The 17,274-nt window shown below is 47.7% G+C and overlaps 1 protein-coding gene across 2 annotated transcripts in view; it reads right to left on the bottom strand.

Annotated features, from left to right (window-relative positions):
- LOC146026512 (histo-blood group ABO system transferase 2-like) overlaps window positions 1–17,274 on the bottom strand; it is a 128,885-nt gene that overhangs the window by 15,917 nt on the left and 95,694 nt on the right. The window contains exon 4 of one of the 2 annotated variants that reach the window (XM_083157251.1): window positions 5,266–6,595. The exons of the other annotated variant lie outside the window; for it this stretch is intronic. Within the exon in view, the coding sequence (XP_083013377.1) occupies window positions 5,911–6,595 (685 nt within the window). The 3' untranslated portion in view covers window positions 5,266–5,910. Of the gene's footprint in view, window positions 1–5,265; window positions 6,596–17,274 lie in introns of those variants that run through there. 2 annotated transcript variants of the gene reach the window in all.

Genomic DNA, 17,274 nt, shown 5'->3' with positions numbered 1-17,274 from the left:
TGTCTCACAATAATCGTGAGGTTTTGGCAGCGCATGCTGCTTGCTAGAACCCTTATGGGACTGGGTTAGCAATTGCTGCCGTTCAGAGGCAGTGTGTTTGTGCTGGCCGTGGGCAGAAGATGGTGGTTTGTCACACACCATTTGGGTATTCCGGCTACGGGCAATACCCGGGAAAGAGACGTATTCTCCCGTACGGGCGTCTCTGTGAGAAACATTGTCTGTATGTTTCTTTTTCATGCTGTGTTTCCTCACCTTTTTCTGAGGAAACACTGAGGGAGACTGTTGCTGACCACCAGGTGGCTCCCTCTCAGGCTGAGAGCTGTCCCTGCTCTCCTCAGAGCTGACAGGGGCTGTGCACTTTTTTCTCTTAATAACAATGTCTTCTGAGGAGGAACTGTCCTCAGACACCTGTTGCCTCCTCTTTTTAGACATTTTGGGCCACTTGCTGACAGATAGGGACTGATAAAGTGTGTCTGTTGCAGAGACAGACACTGAGTCCTCCATCTCTGTCAGCGCTGAAGAAAAAACTAAAGCTAGGGGGCGGGATCCCGGGCTCAGGAGAGCGCGCACGTGCACGTGACCAGCATGCGCGCCCGGCGCGTGCACGTGCCCGGCGCCGGGACCCGCTCCCTAGATCAGGGGAAAGGTAAGTGAAACATCTTTTCACTTTACCTTTCCTCGCAGTCGGGAGGCTTGCCATCCTAACCCACCAGCTGTTGCTAGGTGGCAAGCCTCCCGACGAACAAAAGGAGGTTTTGGTTGCGATCCTATATATTAAAAGACCACAAGGATATCTTCTTCTTTGGTACTTGTTTCCTAGCACGGCGCCCGTTGCATCGCATACCATAAGGCATACGATGGTATGCGATGCGATGTTAGCCGATGTTATACAATTTTAAATTGTATACCATCGAATTGTATGCCATTGTATGGCATATACAATGGTATATGATTTTAAATTGTGTAAGCACCCTAATGGGTGTTTTCAATGTTAAATGTGAACCCAATGTTAAAAGCACCCCCATGCCACCCGTACTATCAACGCCAACCCGAAGCGTGGCAAGCGCAGCAAGTCCGCGAGGGGCGGCGGTACGCGTCCTCCGACATTTTCATACCCCCACTATCCACGTCGGCGTGGAGTTGATTTTATATAGTGTGGTGAGCCACCGAGCCCGAAGCATGGCGAGCGCAGCTAGCCCCGCGAGGGGACGCGGAATACATGTGAAGTCATGCGCGTCCCATCGGGGGGCTCGCTGCGCTCGCCACGCTTCGGGCTATATAGGTTCAACTCCATGCCGACAAGGATAGTGGGGGTATGAAAAGGTCGAAGGACGCGTACCGCCGCCCCTCGCGGGCTCGCTGTGCTCCCCACGCTTTGGGTTGGCGTTGATAGTGGCGGTGGCGTGGGGGTGCATTTAACATTGTAAGTACCTATTAAGGTGCTTATACAATTAAAAATCATATAGGGGGACCATTTAACATTGAAAAAACCCATTAGGGTGCTTATACAATTTATAATCGGATTGTATGCCAGATACCTTTATGAACACGGTGAAGTGAAATTCCCTGTGAGTTGGGTACGCATTTGGTGGTGGATGCTCATGTGATTATATATGTATTCGAATCTTTGCTAAAATATATATATCTGTACCTCTCCCCATACACGTGATATATGACTGGGGGAGCTGTATATAGGAACGACAAATCCACAGATGTCAAAGAAACCTTTATGAGAGACGAAAACTCGTTATTCTAGTGAGTACGGTGCATACCGGTTATCAATTTTATCCAGACACTGTTGGTGATCCTTTAAAGATACCTTTACACACGGGGGCTCATGATTAACCTTGTGAGTTCGGTACGCTTCTAAAATACCATTCTCAGTAGAGTTGTTCCACTTGATTTTTTGAATTTATCTGACATACATTATATTCCTTTTTCCATATTTGAACATTCTACCAACACACTCTAACGAAAATATTCGTATTGGAGTCAAGTGCCATCAGTGTCGTTCGCAGACCACAGTTTCCTTCCAAGGAGGACCTTCCAGTGACCCTCCATCTACACTGAGGCAGCAAGGACTTTAAAGATTGCGCCTTAGGATCTTCTATTCCATTTTTTTTCTCATTTTAATATTCTGTTTATTGGGTCTTTTTAACCCCTTTTAGCCTCATTCGTATTGCCAGATTTGAATAGACAGACAAACAACATTTAACATAGACATATTCACTAATTATACTAAAATGTATTTATCTATTTATCTACAGCCATATGTGTCCATGGAAATATAAATAATAATACAAACTAATCTAGTACAATTATTCGTTCAAAAAAATACAAGCATTAGTTGGTCTTTACACCTGAGTAATAATTTCCTTCTTACTCCATATACCGCCAGGCCCACTTTGTGGCCCTACATAAAAAAATTGGAGCTCTACAACACCAGCGCCTGTCAGGCACAAGTAGCGCCTTGGTCTATTACATTGTGGCAGCAACACAGTGATCATATCCAGTTACAATTACTGGTAAATGGAATGAAAGGACTCTTACCTGCAGACTAAGCATTGGCTTGAGGTGACCACACACACCCTTTCACAGCTGCAGGAGACCATTGACTGTGCAGGACTGGTAATTTTAATGAATCATATATTGCTTGACTAAAAGGAACTGTCGCATTACTATATGAAAGTATATTCAATCTTGAGCCTACACTAAGCCTCACTAAATATACTGATAGCTAGTAGTTTGTGTTGTATGTTGTCTGTCTTGTATGTGTTTTTATTATTATCATTATAATTGTTGTTGTGAAGTGAACTTCCATATTATGTACTAACATTTTTAATAAATGTATTGAATTTTATTTTATTATATCGGAATGTTAAATTATTTGTCCTGACAAGACTGCGCTTCTTAAAGCGACAGTGACCCTATATGGGCCAAAGTCACTTTCATTTGGTGCTATGGTCTCCAGTTTGAAGATGCGCTCTTTCTTTTAAGTAGTTCTTTGTTATTGTCCCTGAATCTGATTCACATTTTTACTCTTTAAAGGCAGAAGACTTTTAAATCATTGTTGGTTCTGTGGTGTTCATAATGAAAGTCGTTAGTTTTTTGTGTCGTTCCAGATATCTTGGTGCCATTTCGTATTGATCCTATATTCTCTAAAATACTTTGCTTTAGTGGTCGTGGGGTCATCTCTACGTACATAGTTTGGCAGAAACAGGTAATGCAGTAGATTACTTTCTTGGTGTTGCAATTGAAAAGGTTCTTGATTTTTTATATCATGATTGTATTTGTCTTTGACTGAGGTGACACCTATGGGGGGGGCAAGGGTTAGGCAGTGGGGCTGGGGGGTAAGTATACTCACCTAATCCCTGTTAGGATTCCCTCCTTCGGAATCCGGTGTCAGTATTCTGACCGCCGGCATCCTGAACGACTTTCATCCATTTATATCCCAAGTTAACCACTAAATTAGCTATAGGAAAGAAGAGACAGTTGACAAGTAGTTCAATGGAGTAGTCCCTTTAATGTGTATCCACCACAATTCAAGTATAAAATAAAATAAAAAAATATTTTGTTTACTCTATGTAGTAGTAGTAGTAGTACTTTTATTTAAGAGGTGCCACAAAGTGTCCGCATAGCAAACACAAACATAGCAAACATAGCATAGCAAGCACAAAAAAAAAAAAAAATTACAAGGTAACATACAGGGTGTGTTGATACAATACAGCATAAATAGGGTATAGCTGGTAGAACTAAAATCAGCATCAGTTCTGAAGTAGGTGTCGAAATTGTCGAGGAGACTGAAGATGAAGTAGAGGAAGGGAAGAACAGGGCAGGAGTACAGGTGAGGTTAAGAGGTAGGGTGAGTACGTGAGGAAGGAGGGCCCTACTCATAAGAGTTAACAGATTAAAAGGAGGTGGGTGGACGAACGAAAAACAATAGGATAAGTAGGAATGGATGGAGGGGTAGGGTAGGCAGGATAGGAGGAGCAAAAGAGGTTAGGAGGAGGAGGGATAGGCCAGTCGGAAGATGTGGGTTTTGAGGGAGCACTTGAAGGAGGTAAGAGAATCAGAAAGCCTGATGGGTGACGGGAGGTTGTTCCAGTGCAGGGGGGCAGCGCGGGAGAAGTTTTGGAAACAGGAGTGGGATGAGGTGATTAGGTGAGAGGTCAGTCGGCGGAGGGGCGAGGTGGGCGAGAGGTAGCCCAGAGAGAAGGATGTTGCCGTAGTCAAGGTGGGAGATGACAAGAGAGTGAATGAGAATTTTGGTTGCGTCAGTGGAGAGGAATGGTCTGTTGCGTGAGATGTTGCAGAGGTGAAAGCGGCAAGACTGCGAGAGAACACGAATGTGGGGGATGAAAGAGAGGGATGAGTCAATGATGACACCGAGGCAGCGCATTTGGTCAGTGGAGGTGATCTTGGTTTCACTAATACTGATGGAGATAGTTGGCGAAGAGGGGATGTTCGTGGGATGGAAGATTAGAAGTTCAGTTTTAGCCATGTTTAGTTTCAGGAAGCGTTGGGTCATCCAGGCTGAGATGGCCGTGAGGCATTTGGAGACCTTGGACAGGAGTGATGGGGATAGGTCAGGGGAGGAGAGATAGATTAAGGTATCATCAGCATAAAGGTGGTAATGGAAGCCATAGGAGCTGATGATGTTTCCCAGAGAGGTTGTGTAGAGGGAGAAGAGGGTAGAAGAAGAGGAGGAGCTCGGAGTGGAGACAGAGAAGGAGCGATCGGAGAGGTATGAGGTGAACCAGGAGAAGACTGTGCCAGTGATGCCAAAGGAGCGGAGGGTGTTGAGCAGGAGAGGGTGGTCAACAGTGTCAAAGGCAGCCGACAGATCAAGCTGGATGAGGATAGAGAAAAGGCCTTTGTATTTAGCCGATAGTAGATCGTTAGTGACTTTGCTCAGGGCAGTTTCAGTGGAATGTAAAGAACGGAACCTGAATTGGAGGGGGTCTAGAATGGAGTTAGCAGTAAAGTGGCTTAGGAGAAGATTATAGGCCAGACATTCTAGGAGCTTGGAGGCAAAAGGGAGGAGGGAGATGGGCCTGTAGTTGGGGTCCAGATTTGATTTCTTGAGAATTGGGGAGACAAGAGCATATTTGAAGGAGGAGGGGAAGATCCCAGAGGATAGGGAAAGATTAAGGAGGTGAGCCAGGTGAGAGCAGACTGACTGACTGAGATGATGGATAATATTGGAGGGGATAGGATCGAGCGGGCAGTTGGAGGGAGAAGCGGATCGAAGGATAGAATAGATTTCTACTACTTATTTATTTAGCAACTTCTAGATGATAATACTGTAGATAGAATCTGGGCTAGTCTGGGGGTGAGCTTACAAGGAGTGTGATGAATTATGTTGAATCCCTGATGCTGCACTTCGCCAGATGCACCCAGCACTGCTGATCCCAGAAGATTCAGCCAGCACATAACTTATATTAAATACAACAGAACATGCATGTTTATATGTGCTAAGTTGTTTCCCTCTACACTATGGGCCTGATTCAGACCTGATCACTGCTGTGCAAATTAGAAGTAGCCGATCGAACAGGTAGACGATACCCCGATATAGTAAAATCCGGCCTTAAATGTGCTCCCAATTAATGTTCTCCCTGTGCGAATAGATGTGCACGGCTAGAGAAGACTTTGCACCTGAGCAAATTTGTCAAGCAAAGAACTTACCCGGCGTCTGCGATGAATAAAGGCCTAATTGTGGCCGGAGAAGACGTCACACACCTCCCCTAAAATGCATTTTCCTAGGCACACCTAGCGTTTTTCCTTAGCAATCCCACTAAACCGCCAGTTAACACCATATATCTCCTTACTGTGTACATATTTACACCCATACAAAGATTGCACGATGAAGAAAGCATTCTAGGAAAAGAGTCACTTATCCAATAGCATTTTTTAGTTCCTCACTTCATTGTGATTTTTATGTACAGCTAGGAACCGCCTCTTCTTTATAAATTCGCCATTGGCCAGATTGGTGTCCCACAGATATTCAGGAGACAGCACCTTGGTAGGTTTATTGTATACCAGATACCTGTTCAGGTGAGATTCCTCCTGCCACACAGCTTCTATAGACTTCTTCTTGTCCTCTATGATGCCTTTCTGACAAGCCAGGCTGAGCTTGTAAATTTCTTCCACTTTTCCACCATATAAAGCTGCCATGTAATAGAAATCTCCTTGGCCAGGAGGTATGTATGCTGCAGAAATTGGTCGACGCTCATAAGAAAAGGACTCCGGCTCAGAGAGGAAAAATACGGGGTGGAGAGTGGCTACAAGGTCACCAAGAATTTCAACTCCCATGTGATCATTAAACACCATATCCACATCGGCACATATCAAGTAGTCGATCTCTTTCAGCATTCGTTCCTTAGTGAAGATTGTGAGGGCCTCCATCCTTCTCATCGATACATCCTGCCAGCGTTGGTCGGCAGTGACCTCATGCAGTTGTAAGATACGATCATTAGCCAGTTTGGGTTTAACGACATTGCTGACCTTGTCGGTGAACACATAATATGTGACTTTGTGGCCAACCATAAAGAAACGTTCTGCGGACTCCAGGAAGGGCTGAAGGAACCGAATATATCTGGAAAGAAATACTTTATCATTGCTCAAAACATACTCAACTTACAACACCTAACAAACCCAGTGAACACTAGTGATCCATCCACATTGTATTAATGCTGTGATAGGGTTATATGTGGCTGTAAAAAAATACAAATATTCATAAACAATTTAGCAAAATCATTGTCAAAAATAATTGTGGTCATTCCCCAACATGCTAGGCAGAGGCGTAACTAGAACTCTGTGGGCCCCATAGCAAAATGTTGAACAGGGCCCCCCTACTCTGTTTCAGCGATGTCAGCTGACTACATCTTGCCAGCCCCGGGAGCCGCAGCCATATACAAAGTATAGCAAAAATATCCTTGCCTGCACTGCCTATTTGGCAGGGCAATAGCGATGCTGCTGGGCTGCGTATCACTATTGCCCGCTGTGTACACATGGGGCAATTCAGGGAAACCTTCCAATCGATTTTAACAATGTAGTTATAATCGCTTGGAAGAATCACCCCAAGTGTATACCCCTTTAGGGTGGGGGCATTGTAGTGAGGAGCAAGATAGAGTAAGGGAGGTGTGAGAGAATGGCAGGGAGAGAGGGGAGCAAGAGAGTGAGAGGATGTAAGGGGGGATACAAGGGGCAGAATGTAATGTCTCCCAAGTTCAGTGACTGTGTGGGATGTCGGCCAAACTCTGTCTCTTTTTATTGAGGCAATCACAGGGCATGGGTTTTACCTTGTAAGTAACTGCTGGTATCCTGCTCAGCTGCCGAATTTGTGTGACATTACATTCTGCCCAGGGAGAGAGAGAAGGTGTCAGGAAGAGAAAGGGGGTAGATAGTGCCAGGTTGAGGGGGGAATAGAGAGAGGGGAAGGTGGGGAGGAGAGACATAAGGAAAAAGAGACTAGGGGCAGAGAGAAGGAGGAGTGAGAAAGAGGGGGAAAGAGAAAAAGAGTGCATGGGACTGAGAAAAAGAGAGAAGAAAGGGGGAGGGTAAAGACACAGGAGAGCGTGAGAGAAGGGGAGACGTTAAGAGAGGGAGAAGGGGAGACGTTAAGAGAGGGAGAAGGGGGAGACAGAAAGAGAGGAAGAAGGGGAGAAGAAAAGAGAGGGAGAGAGAGAAGGGGAGACAGAGAGAGATGGAGAGAGAGAGAGAGACGGAAGGGGAGAGGGGGAGACAGAGGGAGGGAGAGACGGGGAGTGAAAGGGAAAGAGAGGGAGAGGGGAGATGGAGAGAGGGAAAGAGAGAGGGAGGGGGAGACAGAGAGAGAGGGGGGGAGACAGAGAGAGGGAAAGAGAGAGGGGGGGGGAGACGGAGAGAGAGGGAAAGACAAAGGGGGGAGACTGAGAGAAGGAAAGAGAGGGGGATACGGAGAGAGAGGGAAAGAGAGGGAGGGGGAGACAGAGAGAGAGGGAAAGACAGAGGGGGGGAGACTGAGAGAAGGAAAGAGAGGGAGGGGGAGACAGAGAGAGGGAAAAAGAGAGGGAGGGGGAGACAGAGAGGGAAAGAGAGAGGGAGGGGGAGACGGAGAGAGGAAAAGAGAGAGGGAGAGAGAGGGGGGGAGACAGAGAGAGGGAAAGAGAGAGGGGGAGACAGAGAAATGGAAAGAGAGAGGGAGGGAGAGGGAGGGGGAGACAGAGAGAGGGAAAGAGAGAGGGAGGGGAGACAGAGAGAGGGAAAGAGAGAGGGAGGGGAGACAGAGAGAGGGAAAGAGAGAGGGAGGGGGAGACAGAGAGGGAAAGAGAGAGGGAGGGGGGAGACGGAGAGAGGGAGGGGGGAGACGGAGAGAGGGAAAGAGAGAGGGAGGGGGAGAGGGAAAGAGAGGGGGGAGACAGAGATAGGGAAAGAGAGAGGGGGGAGACAGAGAAATGGAAAGAGAAAGGGAGGGGGAGACGGAGAGAGAGGGAAAGACAGAGGGGGGGAGACTGAGAGAAGGAAAGAGAGGGGGATACGGAGAGAGAGGGAAAGAGAGCGGGAGGGGGAGACGGAGAGAGGGAAAGAGAGAGGGAGGGGAGAGACGGAAAGAGAGAAAGAGAGAGGGAGGGGGGAGACGGAGAGAGGGAAAGAGAGAGGGAGGGGGGACGGGGAGAGAGGAAAAGAGAGAGGGAGGGGGGAGATGGAGAGAGGGGAAGAGAGGGAGGGGAAGACAGAGAGGGAAAGAGAGGGAGGGGGAGACAGAGAGGGAAAGAGAGAGGGAGGGGGAGACGGAGATAGGGAAAGAGAGAGGGAGGGGAGACGGAGAGAGAGGGGGAAACGGAGAGAGGGAAAGGAGAGAGGGGGAGATGGAGAGAAGGAAAGAGAGAGGGGGACACGGAGAGAGGAAAAGAGAGGGGGACACGGAGAGAGGGAAAGAGAGGGAGGGGGAGACGAGAGAGGGAGGGGGAGACGGAGAGAGAGGGGGAGATGGAGAGAAGGAAAGAGAGAGGGGGGACACGGAGAGAGGTAAAGAGAGGGAGGGGGAGACGGAGAGAGGGAAAGAGACGGAGAGAGGGAAAGAGAGAGGGAAAGAGACAGAGAGAGGGAAAGAGAGAGGGAGGGGGAGATGGAGAGAGGGAAAGAGAGAGGGAGGGGGAGACGGAGAGAGGGGGAGATGGAGAGAGGGGGAAATAGAGAGAGAGGGAGACGGAGAGAGGGGGAAAGAGAGAGGGGGAGACGGAGAGAGGGGGAAAGAGAGAGGGAGGGGGAGACGGACAGAGGAAAACAGAGAGAGAGAGGGGGGAGATGGAGAGAGGGAAAGAGAGAGAGATGGAAAGAGAGAAGGGGAGACAAAGAGAGGGAAAGAGAGAAGGGGAGACAAAGAGAGGGAAAGAGAGAAGGGGAGACAAAGAGAGGGAAAGAGAGAGAAAAAAGGGGAGAGAAAAGGGGAGACAGAGAGTGAGTGAAGTCAGCCAGGACTTGAAAAGGAATGTGACAGTGGCAACAATTTATACCTCATAATCCCATACCATAATCCAATCCCTGTTCCAGTAAATTAAAGGAGGGAGAGGGGGTGAGAGAGGGAGAGGGGGGTCACTTATACCTTGCTCTGCTCCCTCCCCTCCCACTTTCCCTTTACTGTACCTCCAGCAGCGTCGGGTCTCCAGGGACAGGTCCCCCGTCGGATCTCCGGGGCCTCCCCTCCCGCCTGGGAGACAGGATCTCCGGGGACGGGCCTCCTGTCTGCGTGCGCGGGTTCCATGGATTAGTTTCGCGCGGATGTAGTGACGCGCATCACTGTCAGCACAGTGCTAATGCGGGGGCAGCAGTTTAGTTTACAAGCCGGGGCTGGTCACTAGGTTGTGACGTGGAGCCCCGGCACCAGTAGTACTCAGGGAAGGGGAGAGGAGAGCCTGGATCAACAGGCCCTCCTCCCCTTCATTGTAACGTGCACTGTGCAGCCCGCCACTGCCACCGTTCGGGTCAGCACTGCAGTAGTGTACAAATTCAAGAGGGTGCAGGGGGCTTGCTGCGTCCCCGGGCCCCCCCAACCCGCCGGGCCCCGGAGCAGCTGCACCCCCTGCACCCTCTATAGTTACGCCACTGATGCTAGGCTCATCTGTCAACAATGAAATTGGCATTGTGTTCTGACAAGTAGGACCACAGGGCAGAGGGGTGCCGGACAGGGTCCCGACAGTCAGGATCCCAACTGTTAAAACACAGACAGACGGGTTCCCGATGGCCACCGGCTATTCTCCCTCGTGGGGGTCCACGACCCCCATAGAGGGAGAATAAAATAGGTGGCAAGCATAGCAAGCCATCGGATCCCGAAGGTCGGTCAAATGACTGTCGGGATCCCGACTGTCGGAACCCTATACCACACCCAGGGCAGAGAGGGGAGTTCACTTGTGTTTCATTCTTTTACCACTTACAATACTACAAATATTCTCTGTAAAGTGCTGTGGAATATGTGTGGGCTAAATAAAAATCTGATGATAATAAAAATACATAGAGTTACCTGTATACTCAAACACATACAGTACATACACACTTCAATATTTAAAAAATTGGGATGGTATGCACATACATACTGTACATACATACTATCCAATATATAGTCATACTCATACCTATATATTATTATTTATTTATTTATTAACAGTTTCTTATATAGCATACATATTCCGCAGTGCTTTACAGAGAATTTTTGAACAGTCACCTCGGCTCCCGTGCCCGCCATCTTCACTCCAGTCTAGGAGCAGGTTGGGAGAGGGTGTGTTGGTGCTGCTGCTGGGGCTTGAACTGAATTTGTCTGCTGGGGCCTGTCTCCCTCAGTGCTGCTGTGTACTCTGTCCTCCTCTCTGCTTAGGGTGGAATCACCCTAGCAAGGAGGATAGTCAGCTGTGTAACAGTGAGACCCTAGCAAGGAGGACAGTCAGCTGTGTAACAGTGAGAACTTATTCTGCTGTGTGCCAACCTGTGTACTTGTAGCACTACTGTCTCCTCTGTGCTGGGGCCTACCTCTGGTGCTGTGCTCAGCTGTACATAATAATATATATATATATATATATATATATATATATATATATATATATATATATATGTCTTCCAATAGTGGAAAGGCGCCTATAATACAGAAACACAGTCCATAAGTGATAATTCTTTTTCAATGATGCAACGAGGATTTCATCCAATATTAGTTTTTATTTTGTCCTTCAATGGAGAGTCAATAGTACAATCAGATGTATAAAAAACGTTCCAACGCATTTCGTCTTTAAAAAGACTTCATCAGGGGTACCATAATACAATCTTCTGGCCACTGTGGAAAGTTCACAATGAATAGAACTGAAATATTCCTTTGTTCTATCCGAAATATGAAAAAAATTCTTAATAGTAAATAAACCGTGAAATATGAAAGTGAAACCTAATGGGACTCTCCCAAAAGTACTGTTTACTCTCACCTAAGATATTAACAGAATATTAATAAGAAGTTTATACTTGGGTGGTTGGTAAGGATAGCAAACAACCTCTGCAAATAGCCTCTGTCTCCTACAACTGTGGTCAGCAGCGACTGCTGACGCGTTGGGACGTTTTTGGGACGTTTTTTATACATCTGATTGTACTATTGACTCTCCATTGAAGGACAAAATAAAAACTAATATTGGATGAAATCCTCGTTGCATCATTGAAAAAGAATTATCACTTATGGACTGTGTTTTTGTATTATAGGCGCCTTTCCACTATTGGAAAACATTTTGTGGGCTTTATTCCTTGAACCCTCGGGGAATTTTGTGGTCAGGCAGCCAAGTCACGATTGTTTTAACTTGTATACCTTGTTATATTTGCATTTCTGGTAGCGCGTTTAGGAATATTGGGGATTATATTTATATATATATATATATATTTGCAATGTCGCCCGGCACTCCACGGAGTATAGCCTGTATTAATTACCCGGTGCCTTCCTCTCTGGACCCATAGGACCCGGTATGTAGAAGATATCGATCAGGCGGCACTCTCGGAGTTTGGTGAATAACAAATGAGGTTTATTTCTCCAACATGTTTCGGGCTATTGCCCGTCCTCAGGGAACAACCAAATACACTCTGTGGTACAATATATATAGTGCAATGCAAAACGAAAAAGTAACACCCCCTTCCGGTAAATTCCCGCCCTGTAACACTTACCAGCGGCTTCCCAGCCTGTATCTCCCTTTCCGCCATTGATACGCCGTGCTGCGCTGCGGGGAATCGTTCTGGGGCACACCATCACTTCCGGCTCTGTCGGTTCAGCCCTCTGACGCACTTCCCCCGTCCTGCACTGCGCTCCAGGCTTCCGGGTTCCAAGCCAAAACTCCAATGCTGCATCTGGTCTCTCCAGAGAAGGCCAGTAGAATCTGGCCTTCTCTGGAGAGACCAGATGCAGCATTGGAGTTCTTTTACCATATCCTGGATGATTGACCTACCATTCACATTATAGGTAAAAATAATTTGCGCGAGAGGAGGCCAACTGGATTATTTTTATCCATTAATCTTTTAGGCATTATATTGCCATCTTTTTAATTGCACAGTAAGAATTAGACATATTAATTTGGATATATCAAGCCTTAAACAGATAGAGGCACTGGAGAAAAATAAGGAGTTAATCACTTCACCCAGTCGCTTTAATCTTACACAAAAAGACTAATGTTTTCTCTGATGAAGTCTCTGTGAGACGAAACGCGTTGGGAACTGTCTACTCGTTGATTTTACTCAGATAATTCTCTGAAGACCAATAAATAAGTGCTGGAAGATTCCTCTTATGTGCTTCATTGGATACGATTGTGTTATTTGGACATTTACATTATAATTGTTGGCGCCATACCACTATTGGGTAAAAGTGTTGTGGTCTGTTTGTTCCCTACCCCTCAGGGAGCATAGTGGTGAGGCTGCCTGATATCTATTAACTAAGTGGGTTAAACAGGCTATTAGCGCGATTTGGAATCTTGGGGATATATATATATTAGAGGCTAATAAACTTGAAGTTCTTCATCAGAACCTGCTGCAGTGACGTGTTTAATCCCTGGAGGATTCCTGCTTGGTATATATATATATATATATATATATATATATATATGCAAAGGGGGGTTAAGCCGGCACTCCGCTGAAAACAAAAGGGCTGGGTGCCTTCCTGGGAGAAAACGATGTACTCCAATATAGCAGCTGGCAGGTGGGTGGCACTCCAAAGAACAAACGACTCAGAAGCCAATGAGGTTACCGACGTTTCAAATGTATTATCACATTTTTCATCAGGGTGTCCTGATGAAAAACGTGATAATACATTTGAAACATCGGTAACCTCATTGGCTTCTGAGTCGTTTGTTCTTTGGAGTGCCACCCACCTGCCAGCTGCTATATATATATATATAAATATATATATATATATATATATATATATATATATACTAGGTGATTCATCGCGCCCTACGGGCGCTCTTCACACCGTCGTAAGGGGCTGCGCCCCCTTAATTTGTGAACGTTTGTATATGAGAAAGATGGTTAGAATTGTATGAAAGATGCCTGCATTGCAACTTGAGTTATAGGTGAAATGTGTTAAATAGAGAGCATATGATGTGGAAGGGGGTGTGTATTGTTTTGTTTAATTAAAAAGCGGTTACAGGGTAAGATGTACATTGATAGTGTGGATGGTACCGTGACATTTGTGGGTGTGTGTGTGTGTTGTTTAGGTGTGTGTGTGCAATAGTATAGTAGGGTGTTTCTGAGTCAGCGGCTCCCCACTGGCGGAGGTCACGACACAGGAAAACAGGAGGCTGGGTAGTGATAGGGGTGTGTGGGCATAAGGGGGACTAAAGAGGAGGGTGGGAGATACTGTGCAGCTTCTGCAAGTGGGTGAGGGTCCAGCGTGGCAGTACAGGAGTACAGGATGGTGGCCCTTAGTCAGTGTCTCCTCCTACTGGGTGGGAGTTCGGGTGCATGAGAGCAGGAGGCTGGGCTATGAGGCATGATAGGGGCATGTGGGCAAAACAGCGTCAGCGACTCCCCAGTGGTGGAAGTTACGGTTCAGGAGAGCAGGAAGCTGGGTAGTGATAGGGGTGTGTGAGTATACGGGGGACTAAAGAGGGGCTTAGGGGTGCTGCCGTGGGTGGATGCCGTGAATTGCGGGAGGGGGGGGTCGCGGGGAGGGGTGTGTGGGTACCGCGAATTGTGGGAGGGGGGGGCGCGGGGGGTTGCAGTGAATCACGGGAGGGTGGGTCGCGGGGGGTTGCCGCAATGACAGGAGGGGGGGGTCAGGGGTGGGGAATCGCGGTAGGGGGGTCGTGGGGGGCACCGTGAACAGCAGGAGGGGGGGCCCGGGGGGTTGGCGCGAATCGTGGGAGGGGGGGTCGCGGGGTGCCGCAATCGCAGGAGGGGGGGGTGTCACGGGGTGGGGCCGCAATCGCAGGTGGGGGGGGTGTGTCACGGGGTGGGGCCGCAATCGCAGGTGGGGGGGTGTCACGGGGTGGAGCCGCGAATCGCAGGAGTCACCTGGGGTGCCGCGAATTGCGGGGTGTGTGCTGCAAATCGCGGGAGGGGGGTCGCGGGGGGTGCCGCGAATCGCCACAAGAAAAAATCAACACAGAAAGTTCAACACATGTAAATGTTGAAATAAGTGTGGCACTTCATCGGTGTCCATGTCGACACATGAGAATGAATATAAAAACATAAAAAAAAAGAAAAATAAATCTTCAAAAACTCATGTCAACCTTTTTCATTGGCGACCATAGCCGTGCCAGTGTTTTGCATGTGCCATTTAATCCTGGGGTTGCCGTGAATCGCGCGCGGGGGTGGGGGGGAGGGAGGAGGTGAGGGGTGTCCGCGAATCACGGGAGGAGGGGTCGTGGGTGGATGCCGTGAATTGCGGGAGGGGGGGGGCGCGGGGGGTTTCAGTGAATCGCGGGAGGGTGGGTCGCGGGGGCGGGGGGTTGCCGCAATGACAGGAGGGGGGGTCAGGGGTGGGGAATAGCAGTAGGGGGGGTCGTGGGGGGCACCGTGAACCGCGGGAGGGGGGGCCCGGGGGGTTGGAGCGAATCATGGGAGGGGGGGTCGCGGGGTGCCGCGAATCGCAGGAGGGGAGGGTGTCACGGGGTGGGGCCGCGAATCGTGGGAGTCACCGGGGGTGCCGCGAATTGCGGGGGGTGTGCTGCAAATCGCGGGAGGGGGGTCGCGGGGGGTGCCGCGAATCGCCACAAGAAAAAATCAACACAGAAAGTTCAACACATGTAAATGTTGACATAAGTGTGGCACTTCATCGGTGTCCATGTCGACACATGAGAATGAATATGAAAACATAAAAAAAAATAAAAAAAATCTTCAAAAACTCATGTCAACCTTTTTCATTGTCGACCATAGCGGTGCCAGTGTTTTGCATGCGCCATTTAATCCTGGGGTTGCCGTGAATCGCGCGCGGGGGGGAGGGAGGAGGTGAGGGGTGTCCTCGAATCACGGGAGGAGGGGTCGTGGGTGGATGCCGTGAATTGCGGGAGGGGGGGTCGCGGGGGGGTGTGGGTGCTGCGAATTGTGGGAGGGGGGGGCGCGGGGGGTAGCAGTGAATCGCGGGAGGGTTGGTCGCGGGGGCGGGGGGTTGCCGCAATGACAGGAGGGGGGGTCAGGGGTGGGGAATCGCGGTAGGGGGGGTCGTGGGGGGCACCGTGAACCGCGGGAGGGGGGGCCCGGGGGATTGGCGCGAATCAGTGGAGGGGGGGTCGCGGGGTGCCGCGAATCGCAGGAGGGGAGGGTGTCACGGGGTGGGGCCGCGAATCGCGGGAGTCACCGGGGGTGCCGCGAATTGCGGGGGGTGTGCTGCAAATCGCGGGAGGGGGGTCGCGGGGGGTGCCGCGAATTGCCACAAGAAAAAATCAACACAGAAAGGTCAACACATGTAAATGTTGAAATAAGTGTGGCACTTCATTGGTGTCCATGTCGACACATGAGAATGAATATGAAAACATTGAAAAAGTGAAAAATAAATCTTGTCAACCTTTTTCATTGTCGACCATAGCCATGTCAGTGTTTTGCATGTGCCATTTAATCGTGGGGATGCCGTGAATGGGGGGGGGGAGGGAGGTGCATACCTCCCAACATGACCCTTTCCAGGAGGGACACATTGCTCTGTTTCTGGACTTTCTTCTTAATTTATGGATTACCATCACCTGTGCTTAAACACCTTTCTTATCAATTACCCTGTTTAAAACAGGTGATGACAATCATAAATTAAGATGGAAGTCCACAACCCAGCGTTACAGCTCCAGACACACTTTGAGTGACAGATGTAGCCAAATATATAAGAGATATGCTATGGATAAAAGGCGCCACTTGTGCTAATTGCGTATAAAAAACAATAATATTCCCTTTGGTTATATAGGGTGTCTGCCACTCTTTAAATAAAAGTAAGGGTATGTTACTCAAAAATGAAATAAAAAGTAATGTATAAAGATATCGGCGACTAATTATTGTAAAAGAGCTAAAATATCTATATATATATATAAAAGCGGGTTTAAAGATATAAAAATTTTTTTTTATTATTAGTTGACAAATTCGGTATAAAAGAGAAACAAGTAAACAATGATAGCTTTAAAAAAAAAAAAAAATTTTTAAAAACTTTTTGGTAAAAAAAATAAATAAATAATTTTTTAGTAAAAAGACAGGATTCTAAAATAAAATAGAGAAAGGTGCTTATCTTTGGAGTAGGAAGGATTGCCCAACGCATTTCGTCTATGTGACTTCTTCAAGGGGTAGGAGACAAATGAGACAGGGCTGATATTTATACCTATGTACCTGCTCAGATACTTGGTGACATCACTTCCTGTAATTAACAGGTCGGCAGCTGTCTCTTTGTGCAATGATGTAATTGCAATAAACCCTTTTTTTCTTCACCTACTACCGTGTGCCGGCTCCAATCCTTTCTGCTTTCTATTAACCACATTATGTGCCTGGCACCGGAACAGTTTTTTTATCTTTAACCAGAGTGCCAACCTGAGAACCCAACTCTCTCTCTCTCTCTCTCTCTCTATATATATATATATATATATATATATATATATATATATATATATATATATATATATACAGTCCACTCTATGTCAGCATTATACTCGATCCATAAGATCCATAAAGACCCCATTAGACCACCAGGGCGGCCTATAATATCGGCCAGGGACTCTTTGTTACAACCGGCTTCGATTCTGTTGGATAGTATCCTGCAACCTTTGCTTCCTTTACAGCCCACCTTTTTAAAGGACACTACAACATTCCTTTTGA

This window comes from Crinia signifera, chromosome 8, assembly GCF_055691185.1.
Source record: "Crinia signifera chromosome 8, ASM5569118v1, whole genome shotgun sequence".
Classification (NCBI taxonomy): domain Eukaryota; kingdom Metazoa; phylum Chordata; class Amphibia; order Anura; family Myobatrachidae; genus Crinia; species Crinia signifera.
This window is presented reverse-complemented; position numbering and strand designations above follow the sequence as displayed.